Below are 17,643 nucleotides of genomic sequence, written 5' to 3'. Positions count from 1 at the left end.
TGTAAGGATTTTTATGTAGTTTATCAGCTAGAAATGGTAGCTGGTGAGGTGGAAACTCTTGTCAGTTGGTTGCGACCTTTTTTTTTTTTTTTTTTTTTTTTTTTTGGTCTCACCTTACTAAACTATAGAAATAAGTCTGGGTCAGCCCAGCCCCCCTCATATCAACTACTTGCTCCACCGCTGAACACAGCAATCAATATTTAGCATAGTTACAACTTCTGCTTAGCATCGGATTGTATAGTTTAAATTACTAGCTACTTACAGACTTTACAATATAAAAATATGGCACTTGTAGAAATGTGACTGTTTTATTAGAGTATCTCGATCTACTTCAAGCATTGACTAATTCAAGTGAAGAAGCTACGCCCCTGCCAAGAGATCTTGTGAAATGAAATGAGAATAGTAAAGAAAAGGCAAGTATGTACAGAGACAATAGAGGGGCGCGTAATTATGTCCTGTTGTAAATAAACGCCTTTAAAATTTATATTACTACTAAATAAACGCACCAGAATAGGCTTGTGTGGCTGTTGTCTCCAAGGTTGTCTCATTATTTGTCTTTTCGTGTTGAAGGGATTTAGTCGCAATTGGTGAGTTTAACTATACATGTATTTGTGTTGTAAAACTTAATTGTAAAAAGGCGATTAGCACATATCATGATAAACATGTATTTGTCACAGTAGAGTCTCTCACGAAGTCACGATTATTATGAGACATTGGACCAGGGTAAAAAATTTACTGCTATATTTAGAGGTTGTAGCGTTTGTATATCTTAGTATCTTAATAAATAATCCCCCATGATCACTAATCACTAATAGTACAGTGAAAACTGGTCATTATTCAGGCCGTAGGGACAAAATTTTCTAACCTTGCCTTTTAAAGAGGTGGCTGCATTATGCGGCCTTAAAAAAAGGTAAGAAGCATGCTGTTCTAACTGGCTATAGAGATGGATTTAGTGTATGACAGCGTATGAGACAGTGAGTGCTGGCAGCAAGGGGGCAGCCAATCTGTTAGAGCACCAAAAGCACTGCTTCAGACATAGGCAGTTGACTGTCAGCCCCAAGTGTAAAAAGTTTCACTGTTGGTCCTTATAAGCTCCTGATGAAGAAAGTGATGAAGTCATTATCCATAGGATATATTTTTCAGAGTATCCATTTCAGTTCTACAATATAGTAGCCAAGCATAAGATGAACATAACACAGCATTCCAGTAGTTTAGTGGTGACCACAACACTGCCTGAGTTAAACTGTGGTGAGATTTGAGACTACCAGAAGCCCTGGAATGTCTTCAACACATGAAATACCAAATATCTAATGCCTGGCTTTCATCCACAGTGGACCTGTCTTGGTGGCCACTTGTACAGAAGGGAAACAGCTAGTTGCCACACCCCTTAATTATCAATTTGTAAAATCGTTAGCAAAATTGTGTGTGCGAGCAAGTGCGATGTGGCAGTGCCGTGTATATGGTTGCTGCCTAGCAGTGACACATCACGAGTATTGAAGTCACAATGCGTTACTGTATCATCCATCTAAATACAATCTCTGAATGTGTCATTTTGTGTAGAGAGCAATCTTCCACAAGAAGTGACCTGCAGGTTTCAGTGTATATTGTTAACCATTAATATTGTTCACAATATTGTGAACTATATGTACAGTGAAACCTCACTTAGTGGCCACCTCTTTAATAAGACCACCTCATTATATTGGCCACCTCTAGTAGGTCCCAAATATAGCTAAGCATTACTTATGACCTCATTAATAAGGCCACCTTGTTATTCAGGCCAAATTTTTTGGTCCCACAGCCTGCCATATTAATGAGGTTTCATTGTACTTATGTGAATTTTTATTTTTCGTAACTTTTCTTCAGGTTTACTGATGGGCACTATGAAGCATTGTTGACTGGTACGTGTATAATGTGGTGACTTGAAATGCTAAAACAGTACGTAGCGTGTCTTGTATGTACATGTAATGTGTTGTAATGTGTCCACACATCCACACATCTTAGAAATAAATGTAATTGTATTCTCTATAAATAGTCAGTTCCATTGTGCCACTGGGTCATAAGTTGGTTGAGTATGGATCATCCAGGGCACTTGAGTCACATTTTGTCCTGGCCAAGTGGATCTCATCCACTGACAGAATATACAGGATCAGATCACGTGTATAAATTACGGTGGAACTTGTTTATTGCCACCTTCACTCATTCAGCAGGTAACAGTGTATAAATTCTCAATTGGAATTGGCTTTTCAAGAGTGGTTGTCTTTCTATACTAGTGGCCATTAAGATAGGTTGTACTGATAGAGTGTACATACTAGAGATGCAACAATATCCTCCACTTAGTGTCGTTTGATAGTGATGCAATGGAGACTATGTATTATTGCATTTAAATACTATACTATTATATTGCAACTCTAGCACGTATTTATAACAGGAATGTTTGTTAACCGTTTAGACATACTGGAGCCACACCCACTCATCTGGATTCTACAAATGGAGTCATACCAACTTGTTGTCATCATACTCACTCGTTACTCCCATTGTGTTTGGATGAATATACATGCCGTCATGTGAGACTTGCTACCATGGCGGGCCACTGGAAAACATTTGCATAGCAGTTATATTACAGTCATTATTGTACAATTCTTACATTATTGTTGTGAAAAGTGTTTGGTATTCATGTGTCTCCTCTGTATGTTGTAATTACATGTGTAATTTTGTGTGGGGGTGCTATAAAATGCAATAATGCATGGTGACAATTGTATTAGGCGATTTTGCACACTTCCTTTTAAGCTAGCTACATGTGCTAATTACTCACAGCTTGTGTCAACAACTGGTAACCGCAGTTGTACTCTTGTGTCATTCTTTAAGCCGCGCCCTTAGAGGACAAATTATGTGGGGGCGACTAATTTCAAAACGAAGGATGGTATGCAGCACCATAGATTAGCTATATCTATGGACTATAATCTATGGCAGCACACTTCTTGGTGGCTATATGTACTGATTAACTACATAGAGCGCCAGTTCATCAATACCCAGAGACCGCAGTTGTGCTCTGCGTCATTCTTTAAATTCCGAGTAAAATTCTTAGAGAGCAAATGACGTGGGGGCGACTAAATTCAAATTTCAAACTAGCCATTCTCGAAAACAAATGTTTCAATCTGAACGAAACTTTCAGAACAGTTTAAAGACACATTGCCCTACATGCCAAGCGAGTATTGCGGAAAACAACAATCTGGGATTTGTATTTGGCCTCTAGGTCGACTGAGGACGACTGAAACTTCGTTTGGTGCTGAAATCACGACTGTAGGGTAATCATGTATGGTGAAATCGATGATGTGAATCTTGAGGTGATTGAGTGAATACTGAAGCGATAACAGGGCGATCAATGTTCGGAATGCACAAAGGAACGCAAGGCATACACCTGCGGTTGCGTCTAACCGCATGCGATAAAAAAAAAAAATTAAAAAAAAAATGAAACGTCCCCTTTCATGTCGGCAATCTCGATCACGAAACAATCGGCATGGATTTGCTTCACTGCTTGTGTGGTAGTTACTAGTGACACGATGAGTTCAACTCCAGAGTTTCAGAGGGATAGCGTAAGTGACGGGTGGATTACAGGAAGGCCAAATTTGAGAACGTTCGTTCTTGTAAAATCCTCACGTAGTGGTCGCGTCATTTATTGTCTGCGGCGCGCGTTTCTGCTTTACTGGCCGCGCGACTCACTACCGTGAGTCTTGATTAAGCAGCCTACATTATACCTAACATAATTATATTTTTAAACTGTCAATATTGCTACCAGATTCAATTTCAAATTACACAACTTCTGGAAAATATTGCCCCCATACCCACCTAGATTTAAATTTGCGAATAACAAAAGTTTTTAAACCAGTCACCAAAATTCCTGGGGCTGCCCTTGATATATATTATATATATATTGGGGGTTATTGGGGGTACAGGTAAGAAGGAAAAGCCTGTTAAAACCTGATCTAAACATAATCAAACTACTACAAAAATAATTATACAATATCATATTGGTAAATCTATCTAGGTGTGTCTTAAACAAATTTGTTGAACTTACATCAACTGAATCATGTGGGAGTACATTCCAATCATTTATAACTCTTGTTGAAAAAAGTGATGGCATGGCAAGCAGGTAGCATGTGGTTTATAGGACTATACAGTATATATATGACTGGATTTGCAAAAAGGTGCTTTTCCACACATTTCACATACCAGTAAAGAAAATGACATAACACTTGACTCTTTATACTGATTAACTTGTTCTTAGTGTCAACATGCAGCCAAATATTGTAGCTACACTCATAGAAAATTGCAGGCAATTATATGCCATGATCAAAACGTTATGAAGTTTTAAAATGCAAAAAATGGGGTTGTGTGAAAAGGTACCTTTCACAAATCTGGTCACATAATTATACCGTATTACCTTGAATTATGACCCAGGAGTTTATTTCTTTAGAGCACCTATTGCTCATCCAAAAGTAGCATTAAATCTGGTGTTTATTGCTATAAAAGGTTTCTGTTGACACAACAAAGGTTTCAGTTGATATTAAATTGTCTATTAAAGCCATGAATGAATACAAACTGGCATTCATGTTGGTCACATTGTTGAATACAAACTGGCATTCATGGTGGTCACGTTGTTATCAACCCGGTGACTATATACGCACTTGCACCTGCAGCACTCGTGTATATATTTTGTCATATCCCTTGTAAGCGTGTTATAAATGTAAAATATATTTACCGCTTATACATACATCAGTTTTGTATTAATTTTTATTGCCTTATTGCAATTTTACAGTACAGTGTGATGTACTGTAAATCATTTTAAGAATGTGGTGATATACAGTATTTCCCATATGAGTATATACAGTACATAGATAATTATTTAGACAGATTAAGATAAATGCATGTAAATATGAATGTCATATGTGTAGGGACCAACAGTTGTAGTAGTCGCATGTGTATGGATGATAATTCTCTATTATATAAGAAGGAGCTATATAGATCTGCATGATAAGATTTGATTGGGAAATATCTCAAAGCACAATGTAGCTGCATATGTAACATTAAATTGTTTACATAATGTGACATGTACTTACATATTTTACTTGAATTTACTTTGCAAATTTCTTTACTATAATAATTATAATCACTTATCAATTGCTGTGTATATGCATATATGATGGGCCTATTTTGCTGTTACATTAGTATACAGCCCCATAGTGCAGTGTTTGTGTGCAGCGTATATTATTCTGATACAAATATGTGACAAAATCTGTGTACATGTGATGATGTTACCTTTTGTAGTATTTGCAGTGACTTCAGTCACCACAGAATAAGAAGAGCCACAAAAATGTTACAACTGTTCGTAAAATTATTTTATAGCAAAAAGATTGTAATTAGTAAAATTTAATTGTATCAAATAACTGTAACTGTAGAAAACACAAACATAACAATATTATGCTAACATTACATGCAAGTTTAATACGCTGTATTAAAGTTTGCTTTATTTGTAGATGTGCATATACTGTACAACATATAGCTATAATAATTACGTATTATTTTTTCTGTAAGTTCATAGTAATATGCAGGCATGACTCTAGGGGGCTCACTGGTTTCTGGAAACCAGTTAGCTTCATTTAAAATTGTAAAAAATTACAAAATTGAGATACTCTAATAGAACAGTTAGAGTAATATATCCAAAGCCAAAACCACAGAGATTGCTTATTTTTCAATCACCCCTCTAGTGGCCAAACATCATAACTTAATTTCCTTTATTATAAAATCACCCAAATTGTAATTCAAGCATGTTAAGAGCCTCTAAAATAATAATCAGTTTTGTGCTGTAACTGCTTTTGACTTTATTATGGCTTCAAAAGTTTTTGTAAAGGTTATGTTATGCATGGGTGATTTGTACCAATTGCTAGCTAGTTAGGCGATAGATATTTTATGGTTATGGATCTATTATATGTAGGCTGCATATGCATCTACCCTATACTTTGTCACCACATGATCGTGCATGTTGCATCAGAGTGAAACCAAATTTCTGGATCATCCACTGAGGATTGACCATGACTATGAGCTTGCAATTGCATGCATGGGTAAAACAAATTCTCTTTTAATTTGTAGTAGGTTGGTAAATATATTATGATGTGATTGTCAGTGTTAAAAAGGAGCAATAACAATGTACATAATAAGTCAGTAAAGAGAAGATAATGTAATTACATGTCATAATGATTAAGTTTTAAATTAAAAGTTTGAAATTATTTCTACTAAATGGATTATGTAGTAATGTTGAGGTCCAAAATTACCTATAATGTTCAAGTGCACTGCAGTAAATAGCCTTAATAGACTGGTTATTGCAGGGTTATTAAATTTATCTGGTCTAACATGTATGTGTGTATGCCATTAGCTATCCATGTCCAGTTGAGAATGTTTAGTATTTAAATTTTAGTAAACACTGCAGGGTAACACGTAACATTAACTGAGATAAATTATCTCAAATATACACTTGGTAATATGTGCAGTGGTGTACAACATTTGTCACAGTGAAGCATAAGTATGAATCTTGCAATTGATTTTCATCTCAGCAAGAATAGATCTTTGCTGTCTTTGTTGAGAAGCTATGGTAACACCATCCAGAGTGATAAAAGCTACAAGGTGATAATTACCAGCTGTCTGAGTCATTGTCATTATCTAGGTGCTATATCGCTCTCCATACCATTTACTGGATTAGTGGTCAAGTAATTGCTATAGTCATCTGTGTTTTGTGCTAGCATTCCTACTCTGAACTATTTATTATCAAGACACACGGTAGTGTGTCGTTCGGCCCAAGAATCCGGCGCGCAACACCCGTGAGTATATTGATAGGAAGAAAGAAAACGCAATTTTCGCACCTCCGTAGCTCTGTGCTGCCTTGATGAAACAAGACGAGTTTTGCTGTGGACACGCCCTCCAACTTCAGCACTCTACATTCCACATTTGAGCTAAATCGCTTCAAGCGTTCCCGAGATATGCGACTTCAAAATTTGGCTTAGTTTCTTCATTTTTTCTTCTTATTTTTCTTCCTCTTTTCGCACACTTACAAAAACTGCTATAAAACGCGAACGCCATATCCGATTGCCTTGAAATTTTACACACAGAAGGGGGGTATAAAGGCGCACCTCGGTACCAACATTGGCTGGAATATGATAAACAGGCAAAGAATTATGAGCGATTATTCACGAAATTAACACCAATATGTTGTCACGCCTACAGGGTAAACCGCGTATGGGAAGAAGCTGAAAATCGGTGGGTGAATAGGTTAACTATTGAACCTCACACCTTTTGTGGTTTGAAAGAAATTGAGCTGAAAACCAGGAAGATACATCGAAAAAGCCAACAGGGTGTAACAATTACGCAATCGAGATTAGCTAATAAAAAACGACTGCTTGCCACGCCAACCAGATAAACCGCTTGGGGTAATCCGAGCGAGGTAATCCTTTGAAAATCGCTGTACAGATGGAGTAATCATCTTAGAAAGGCTCTTCAATGGTGTAGAAGAACCAGACTTAAAGCCACGGAGTTATAACAAGAAATCCAACTTGGTGTAGCAAGTGCGAGATCGAGATACTCTAATAGAGCAGTCATCCTAATAGATCAGTCACCCTGAAGAGAATTCAAGAGATCAGCTAGAAACAAGTAACCTGTATAGAGATCAGCTACAAACAAGTCCCCCTGTAGAGAGATCAGCTACAAACAATTCACCCTGTAGAGAGATCGGTTAGAAGAAGTTACCTTGTAGGGAGTTCATGCAACTATGGAAAGACGTAGTTCAGCTAGAAGAAATCACCTTGTAGAGGTCAACTAAAAAGAAACCACCATGTAGAGAGTTCAGCTACAAACAAATCGTCCTGTAGAGGAATCAGCTAGAAGAAATTACCCTGTACAGAGTTCATCTACAAAGAAACCATCATGTAGAGAGTTCAGCTGCAAACAAATCACCTATAGAAAGTTCAGCTACAAACAAATTACCTTGTAGAAAGGTCAGCTAGAAGAAGTCACCTTGTAGAGAGTTCAGCTACTAACTACTGACCCTGTAGAGACATCAGCTAGAAGAAGTTACCTTGTAGAGAGTTTAGTTACAAACAAATCATCCTGTAGAGAGATCAGCTAGAAGAAGTTACCTTGTAGATAGTTCAGTTACAAACAATTCACCCTGTAGAGAGATCAGCTAGAAGGGCTCACCTTGTGGAGTGTTCAGTTACAAAGAAACCACCATGTAGAGTTTTGTAATAAATATATGCATTATATATATATAATTTGTACATTAATTTTATTGATAAAATCAGAAATATTTAAAGTATTCATCTGCTTCATCTTTTCTTCTTCCTGTGGAAAAGAAAAAAAAGATAAGTTTAAAAAGCCCCAAAACTGGCCATAGTCCAGTTTTGGGGTATATAAATGCAAAAAGAAGTGAAATCTAATCCAAAACAGCAAAGCTGTAAAAAAAGAGTGCGGCCCTCAAAAAGGCTATGGTGAAAAAAGATGTGAAATCCAAGGTGGCAGCCAAGAAATGGCTGCGATGGTAGGTTAACGGTAAAAATTTTAATAATAACAATTCAGGTGAATTTTGTGCCAAGACCAAGCGGCACCAAAATTCACCTGAATTGTTGTTATTAAAATTTTTACCATTAACCTACCATCACAGCCATTTCTTGGCCGCCACCTTGGATTTCACATCTTTTGTCACCATAGCCTTTTTGAGGGGCACACTCTTTTTTTTCACAGCTTGGCTGTTTTGGATTAGATATAGTTTTAGATGAACAATGAGTCAATCAATGATTGATTGACCATTATTAATCACTGATTATAGTGGAGGTATAGGACCATTCTTTGTCTTTCTTTTACAATGCACTCTCATCTTATATTGGTTAGTATAACCTGTTATTATGCAAAAGTTTAAGTTCAGCCCAGAAGGCATATTCTCTCCAGATCCTGTTCATACTCAGTTGACTTTCTTCGTGTTTCACTGTATCACAAGCTGTCCTCTGTCATCAGTGGTCATGTCACAATACACATTGATAGTGATGAAACTTCCAGATGTTCAGTAGCACTCAACTTGTACACTCCTGATCCATATGTGACCGGATTTGCAAAAAGGTACCTTTTTCACACAAACTTTGACCCATTTTTTGAACTTTGAGATGCCATAACTTTTAACCCATAGCCTATAATTACCTCAAATATTTTATGAGTGTAGCCACCAGCGGCGGAGGAAATAGTTGATATGAGGGGGGGGGGGGGCTGGGCTGACCCAGACTTATTTCTATAGTTTGGTAATGTAAGACCAAAAAAAAGAAAGAAAAAAAAAAAGGTCGCAACCAACTGACAAGAGCTTTCCACTCGACCAGCTACCATTTCTAGCTGATAAACTACATAAAAATCCTTTCATAGCTCGCTACACACTGACTACTTTATTAGAGTGACTGCTCTATTAGAGTATCTCGATCTTTATCACGGTTTTCATGCAGCCCCACTCCAAGTGAGATAATTTCGGTGTGATATCATTCTGAGGGGGGCTAAGCCCCCCTCAGCAGACCGAGGGGGGCTTTAGCCCCCTAGCCCCCCCCCTTTCCGCCGCCTATGTATCTGGCTGCATGTTGAAACCAAGAGCAAGTTGATCAGTGTAAGGACTCAAGGGTTACACCATTTTGTTTGCTGGTATGTAAAATGTGTGGAAAAGGTACCTTTTTGCAAATCTGGTCACATATACTGTATTATGGCAGTTTGTTCTGAGTGCAATCTTTAGATCATAGCAACTGTATAGAAATATGTAATTTTGTCAGTGGCTTGTAACAGCCTAATATTAATCTCTATTAGCTATGTGATAATATTTTAAATGTTTGTTAGTGTGTATAGGCTGTAGAATGGGAGTCGGTTATAATGTGATATTCCACCTTGTAAATGCTAACTGTTGCTATATCAAGACACACGGTAGTGTGTCGTGCGGCCCAAGAAGCCGGCGCGCAACACACGTGAGTATATTGACATGAAGAAAGAAAACGCAATTTTCGCACCGTCGTAGCTCTGTGCTGCCTTGATGAAACAAGACGATTTTTGCTGTGGATACGCCCTCCAACGTCAGTACTCCATATTCCAAATTAGAGCGAAATCGCTTCAAGCGTTCCCGCGATATGCGACTTCAAAAATTGGCTGAATTTCTTGGTTTTTTTAATTCCTATTTTTCTTCCTCTTTTCGCACACTTACAAAAACTGCTATAAAACGCAAACGCCGTATCCGATTGCCTTGAAATTTAGCACACAGAAGGGGGTATAAAGTAGGGTTACCAATGTAAAAAATCAACATCTTCAAAATTATATGCTACCTGCTGTTACATGTTCGACTAACTCTCACTTGAATACAGCTGCAGTAGCGGCTAATTCTGTTGCCTTCTTGGGGTACAAATCGATCGAAATATCTGCAAATCACGAGACTACGAGCGATATCTCTCGGTAGCCTTCATCTTTTCTTCTAATACTGGAGTTAAACCTTCCTCTGTGAGTAAATCTTCACCTAAAAAGATTGATAGTTTGATTAGCGAAGCAGGTTTCCCGCTGCTGCATCATTTACACAAGTTTTCTTGCTCCAAAATCGGGTTTTCGTCCACGGAGACTAAACGAATGATAGCCAAAACTTCCTCACACCACAGTAGTAACCATCCATCAACAAAGAACTCACATACGAAGTATAGTTAACTTTGAAACTTGTTAACCATCTGGGTGAGCCTCAATTCACCGAAAATGACATGATTTTCACCGTGATTGTTACCTCGTCAACGTAGACATGATTTTCACCGTGATTGTTACCTCGCCAACGTAGAAATATCACTGTAAAACTACCACGACAATAGTGAAACATAACTGTCTTCGTTTACTGTCGAGATGGAATCGTAGAGAGCACATGAAAAGTATTATGAAGCGCCAGCGCCTAATCGTGTCCACGTGTCTCAAGCAATCTTGGTGAGTTGTGGTAAAATATAGTTGTCGTGGATGTATGAGTTGTGTACACAGTCTATTTTGTGTATGTCCAACAGTGCTTAAAGGGTATTTTGTTAACAAGTGTTGTGTGCGTGGTATGGTAATTAAACAATGACACTCCTGTACTCCAATCATGTCAAAATGGAAGTCAGAAGTTAAACAAGGCGTTTCTAGTAGGTTAAAGGGACAAGCACTATTGGTAAAGTGGATACCACGATGGATCTCCCGGTAGAATTTCAGTCAAGAGTCGATTTTTTGTTTCAAATACTCTAATAGAGCAGTCACTTGACTCTAAAAGTGCTGATGCATTCTTATCAAAAAGTCACCTCTCGAGCATAATCAAGCATAATTTTGTGTATAGGCTTAATTGCTCAAAAGCGTCATAATTGGCTCAAGTCTAGCTATAGGCAATATTGTGTATCGATGGTGCTTTAAGGATATATTGCTAACCACTTCATTTAAAAGTCTGGTGATTACACAAGTGGTTGTCATTCCTCTGATTTACATCCTTATAATATACTAGTTTCTTTGTTACATAATACAGGAACAGATTTAGGATGAGGCCCCATTCAGATAGTGCTGCTTATTATTCCATAGACACATTGAACAGCATCCAAACAGGTGTACATTATACACAATATATCCAAATACATTTATAAACAAATAATAGCACAAGGAAGGGGAGGGACCTCTACTTTATTTCAAAGCCTGAAATGACTTAGATTTTCCACTTTTAAAGATCGAGATAGTCTAATGAAGCAGTCACATATGCAGTCATAGTTCAATAGCTATACTCAAATGCAGAGGAGCTGAGAGTGTTACATTACAACTATATAATTCTTATTCTAGACAGAGTTTCTGACTTCATCAAAAACTAATGGGACAATAAGTTACCTGAAGTGTCTCGCAATCATTATGTCACGCTACTTCATATTGAAAAAGCTATCTATAAACTTCTGCTAGAGACACAACAGAAAGGTGTACAGTGGAACCCCAGTTATCCGAATTCTCAGTTAGCCGAACGCCGAAAATGATCGTTCTATTATAGTGAGTGTTCTATTAGAGTAGTCGAAAAATTCATAAAAATTTTATTGTTTGCAAAAGTGTTAAATACATTGTTTTAAGGTGATTTTGCACATAACTTCAGAGTTATGGACTTTTCAGTTATCTGAACACTAGGTGGTCCCCAGGGGTTCGGATAACTGAGGTTCCACTGTAGTTAATTGTTTTCAGATACTTTAGCCAGCATTGCCCAGGCTAAGTGTTTGTGCCTACTAGCTAGCACATATTTGTCATGAGCTATTGATTTCAGAGTAAAGTCTGAGTGAAACAGTCTGCATGACATTTACAACTTGCAGTGTTACTTTGGAGTCAAAATTGTTACCAAATTCAATCTCAATAAGCAAATTTCCTGGACCCCCTAAAATTTCACAGTGTGTGCTTCACACACTGTGTAGTGACTTCTACCAGTTTGTCCCTCTTAGCAAAATCCTAGATCCACCCCTGTAATTGTAGCTTGGCAGTAATGGTTGAGTACTATAAAGCCCACACCACACATTCCTTCGAAGTGACATGAAATGCTTCCTTTAAATTTTTATATAGAATTGGGGGTGTTTACTGACTGATTGACTAACTGTTACCTTAAACAAGCAAAATTGTATGGACCCTTTTCATCTTTATTTGTGTCCCATCTATTTCTGCTCTAGCGCAAAGGTGTTGATTCACAAGCAACACCTTAATCAAAACACGTTAATAATGCGTCCTTAATTTTTCATGCCTCTTACAGTTGAAATAAGCTAGGTGGCACTTTGTATACTGTTCTCCATATGGAAAACTGTGTAACAGGCAGAAATTACAGTAGTTGGAACTAAAATGAAATAAAATGAAATGACCATTTCACTTGCCCATAATTAGTAATTGGGGTATGTTAGTCAGGTAGCTTATATACTAACTTGTGTAGTGCTATTCAATGCATGTGGTGTACATAATATATGAGCTTGCTCATAATAAATCATGAATCATGTTAACAAACAAGTGTAGAGGAAACAGGGATCTGCCAATCATGTTTTTATATTATTTTTAACATGTACACATAGCTCTGATTTCCAGCATTGTTTAACTATCTACATGGCTGAGACAGGTATCGCATAGTTTTTACATAGCACAAAATAATGTATTACTTTTTAGGTTGTAAGGCACAGTATACTTTCTCAAAGCACGAATTCAATTCCTTGAAGTTGGAAGTAAAGCATTGCACAGAACAGATACAGCAGTTACGAGGAGAAGTCAATGAACTTAAGAAGGAAGTTGAAGCGACGTGTAAAGAAATCGATTCTGCACGTCATACGATGCATAGAATAACGGAACTTTTGTCAAGTACTCAAATATAAATCATCTTGCTGAAATAAGTACATTATAATGCTAATCTATGAATTAAACTTATGCAGCCTTAAATGTAACAGTAGCTAAGTAGCAAGTTCTATCCTGTTCTTTGTGTGGAGCACGAAATTTTAAAAACAATTTTTGCATCTCAAGAAATACTAAAATCGATATTTCTGTGAAGACAACAATCGTGCCTCCGGTTTCATGGTGGATCTAGCAATGGGATACTACAATGAACAACTCACAATGGTAGGGGGATCGATTTGTAAAAGCTGATTTTTCGGATTGCGGACCCTACTAATGGCAAAAATTTTAATTACGACAATTCAGGTGAATTGGCGTTTCCTCCTCCATAGGATTCGCCACCAAATTCACCTGAATTGTCGTAATTACAATTTTTGCCATTAACCTACCATCACAGCCATTTATTGGCACTGTCACAGTGATATATGTTTCCCCGCGTAACGTGTTTCCCGCACACATATCCCTAGGGATCCGTGTTTCCCCGCACACATATCACTAACTCGCTAGTGACCTACAAGTCACAGTGATATGTGTTTCCCCGGGTAATATGTTTCCCCTAAAGTCATGTGTAACGTACGTAGTGTTAGCATAGGCGCGCATGCACTTTTAATAATCATAGCTAGCCATACCTATACAAGTAATAAATTATACATGTTGATGGAGGAAATCAAGCCATTCACTGGAATTCAACTATAACTGCTAAACTGTGCTGTGATTTGGCTATGTAGCTATAGCATCAGTTTAATAAAACAGTAGCTACAAGTACATGTATACAATAAAATACTATCTCTAGCTATATATAGAGTAAATCATGTGATTGCAGCTATGTATAACTAATCAATGTAGCTACAGCTTTGGCATGCAGTCAGTCATTATCTACCCCCTTGCCGGTTCTATCTGGGGTTCAGTATTTTGGGACCCCTACTCTTCATTATTTACATGAATGATTTACCATCTTGTGTTACCATCAGTAAAACTTTACTATTCATTGATGACACCAAGATTTATAATACTGTTTGTAGTCCTGCATGGAGATATTTCACTGTTTCAAAATGATTTAGACTCAGCAACTTTGTGGAGTACGAGATATAATATGTTCTTTAATCCAAAAAAGAGTGTCCACCTATATATTAATGCAAAAATCATCACTAATTACAAAATAGCTGACACACAGGTTTTAACAAATAGTTCACATAAAAATCTCGGTATTATAATATCATCAGACCTATCTTGGGATCAACACTACAAAAACATAATCCCTAAGACCTACAGAATGCTAGGACTGCTCCATCGCAGCTGGAGCAGTCCTAGCATTGGTCTGTTTAAAGGGCTTCATCCATCAAGTGCTTCATCCAACAAGTGCATTGGTCTGTTTAAAGGGCTTCATCCAACAAGTGCATTGGTCTGTGCAAGGGCTTCATCCAAGGGCTTCATCCAAGGGCTTCATCCAACAAGTGCATTGGTCTGTTTAAAGGGCTTCATCCATCCACTTGTGTAGTTAATATGTATGGCAATACTTAATTTAGGTACACAATTTCCATTGAAAATGCTCTCGGATTCAATCTTGAATTTGTATTGTTCAAATTTCAAAATTTTCCACTTTCAACATTATTATTCTAACATGCACCTATTCATTGCTGTGCAATTGTGAGAGGGGTGCATCATGTACTTGGTTGTCTGTACCTACCCAAACTTTTCCATTAGCAAAATGCTTCAGAGAGCCATACCTATAATCTAAAGGCAGTATATATAATATACAGGCAGAAAATATTATGAATTTTATGTGGGAATGTCTCCAAATTGCAGTATTTTAGCATCTATTTTTCAAAATTTCCTGGGGAGCATGCCCCCAGACCCCCCTAGTTCCAGCATGCAAAGCTGGGAAGTGTGCTTTGCACACCTCTACCCAAGAGATTAGTACCTTGAGTTAGCCCCCCCCCCTTCATCTATATACATGCAATATGCATGGGTGTCTATTAGCTAGATAGCAATATATCTACTGAATGGTTGGATCACGTACTGTTTGCAACTAGCCCGCATAGGACCTTGGAGTTACTGCACGATGGCTATATCTTAGTGGGAAACACAGATCCCTGGTGATATATGTGCGGGGAAACACGAATCCCTAGGGATATGTGTGTGCGGTGAAATATTAAAAAAATCGCTACGGGAAACACATATCACTGACAGCTTTTGGTGGGAAACACGGATCCCTAGTGATATGTGTGCGGGGAAACACGGATCCCTAGGGATATGTGTGCGGGAAACACGTTACCCGGGGAAACATATATCACTGTGACAGCGCCACCTTGGATTTCACATCTTTTTTCATCCTGGCCATTTTGGGGGCCGCACTCTTTTTTTACAGCTTGATGGTTTTGGTTTAGATATCACTTCTTTTTGTATTGCAAGCTACAAAGCCAGCCATTAACTGGCTGTGGTGCTTCCTTCTAACTTGTTTTTTTCTTTTATGCAGGAATTGTGGAGCAAAGGAAGAAATACTATGTACAGTTTTTTTGTCTAACTAAAAATATTTGTATATTTAACAATGAAATTAAAGATAATCATACTGTAGGTAATAAGGTGACTTCTTATACATAACCAAACTGTAGCTGAAACTCCCATTCTTTGTAGCTGAACTCTTTTCAGAGTGACTTGTTTCTAGCTGAACTCTCTACATGGTGATTTGTTTCCAACACATATTTCTACAGGGTGATTTGTTTGTAGCTGATCCCTAAAAGGCGACTTGTATCTAGCTGATATCTCTATAGGGTGACTTATTTGTAGCCGATCTCTCTACAGGGTGATGTGTTTGTAGCTGAACTATCTACATGATGGTTTCTTTGTAGCTGAATTCTCTACAAGGTAACTTCTTCTAGCTGATCTCTCTACAATGTAACTTCTTGTAGCTGATCTCTCTACTGGGTGACTTGTGTCTAGTTGTACACTCTACAAGATGATTTGTTTGTAGCTGAATACTCTATATATATGGTGATTTTTTGTAACCAAATTCTCTGTAGGGTGATTTGTTTGTAGCTGAACTCTCTACAGGATGGTTTCTTTGTAGCTGATGTCGCTACAGATGACTTGTTTCTAGCTGATCTCTCTACAGGGTGGTTTCTTTGTAGCTGAACTCTCTACAGGATGATTATTTTCTAGCTGAACTCTCTCGAGGATGATCACTTCACAGCTGAACCCTCTACAAGGTGGCTTCTTCTATATCTGATCTCTCTACAGTGTGATTTGTTCGTAGCTGAACTCTCTACAAGGTGACGTTTTCTAGCTGAGCTCTCTCTTGTTTCTAGCTGATCTCTCTACAGAGTAACTTGCTAGTGGAGCTGAAGTCTTTAAATGGTGGATTTTGGTTGTTAAACTCTCTGCATGAAGACTTGTTTGTAGCAGAACTTCTATAGAGTGAATTGTTTGTAGCTGAACTCTCTACAGGGTGACTTGCTTCTTGTTGACCGGTCTATAAGATTAACTGTTTGTAGCTGAACTCCCTACAGAATAACTTGTAATGTAATAGAATTCTATATTGGAGTAAATAAATTAGCTGAATGCTCTATTAGGGTGACTGTTCTATTAGAGTATCTCGATCTCGCATTTGCTACACGGAGTTGGCTTTCGAATCATAACTCAGTGGTTTGTAATCCGATTCTTCTATACTACTGCAAGGACTTTCTATGAAGATTATTCCAGCTATATACCGATTTTCAATTCATTGCTCTAAGGTGAAAAAATATTTTTTTTTACGGAAACTTAATGAGCACAGATTACAATTAAAAACAACTATTACAACTACATAAACTACAGCTAGCTACAGGGGGAAAACTATTACTAGGGGAAAAGGAGATTATCATCATCCGAGCCCTGAAGGGCCCAGTACCTCAAGATCATCTTAGCATTGTTGGACCACAGTTGCACAGACAGTTGTTGTAGTAAATTCTTTCTAGCAACTTTCCGAGGGACACCGCTGCGAGGAGTGGTACGGTCAGCTATATTCTGTAAAGTTTTTAGAGCAAAAGGTGTCCAAACTCCAAATGTTTCCACAACTAATGGAATGAAATCTGACCTCACCTTCTCCACAGCTGCCAAATGCTTCTCGTCCTTGGCAACCTCTCCAGGAGCAGCAGCCACCCCAGCACATGAAGCACAGGAGGAGATAAAAGCAGGCTGAGTGGTGCAGCGTATGGAGACATC

General features: G+C 37.9%; 1 protein-coding gene and 2 long non-coding RNA genes across 9 annotated transcripts in view; 2 read left to right on the top strand and 1 right to left on the bottom strand.

The window, feature by feature from the left end:
* LOC136252097 (E3 ubiquitin-protein ligase RNF12-B-like) overlaps nt 1-17,643 on the bottom strand; it is a 48,461-nt gene that overhangs the window by 8,509 nt on the left and 22,309 nt on the right. For 2 of the 7 annotated variants that reach the window (XM_066044469.1, XM_066044471.1), the window contains exon 4: nt 14,396-14,566. The exons of 3 other annotated variants lie outside the window; for them this stretch is intronic. Coding sequence is in view for 1 of the 4 variants with exons in the window: in XM_066044468.1 (XP_065900540.1) it covers nt 9,810-9,818 (9 nt within the window). In the remaining 3 variants the exon portion in view is untranslated. Of the gene's footprint in view, nt 1-9,794; nt 9,819-14,395; nt 14,567-17,643 lie in introns of those variants that run through there. 2 more of the 7 variants (XM_066044468.1, XM_066044465.1) reach the window with 2 other exon arrangements.
* LOC136253096 (uncharacterized) lies at nt 89-2,753 on the top strand. The gene is made up of 3 exons (XR_010699950.1): nt 89-587; nt 1,864-1,935; nt 2,450-2,753. It is a non-coding gene; the product is annotated as an uncharacterized lncRNA (long non-coding RNA).
* LOC136253112 (uncharacterized) lies at nt 10,986-13,395 on the top strand. The gene is made up of 3 exons (XR_010699961.1): nt 10,986-11,019; nt 13,134-13,177; nt 13,225-13,395. It is a non-coding gene; the product is annotated as an uncharacterized lncRNA (long non-coding RNA).

This window comes from Dysidea avara, chromosome 4, assembly GCF_963678975.1.
Source record: "Dysidea avara chromosome 4, odDysAvar1.4, whole genome shotgun sequence".
NCBI lineage: Eukaryota > Metazoa > Porifera > Demospongiae > Dictyoceratida > Dysideidae > Dysidea > Dysidea avara.
The sequence above is the reverse complement of the archived record's forward strand: the minus strand, read 5'-3'. Positions and strand labels throughout refer to the sequence as shown.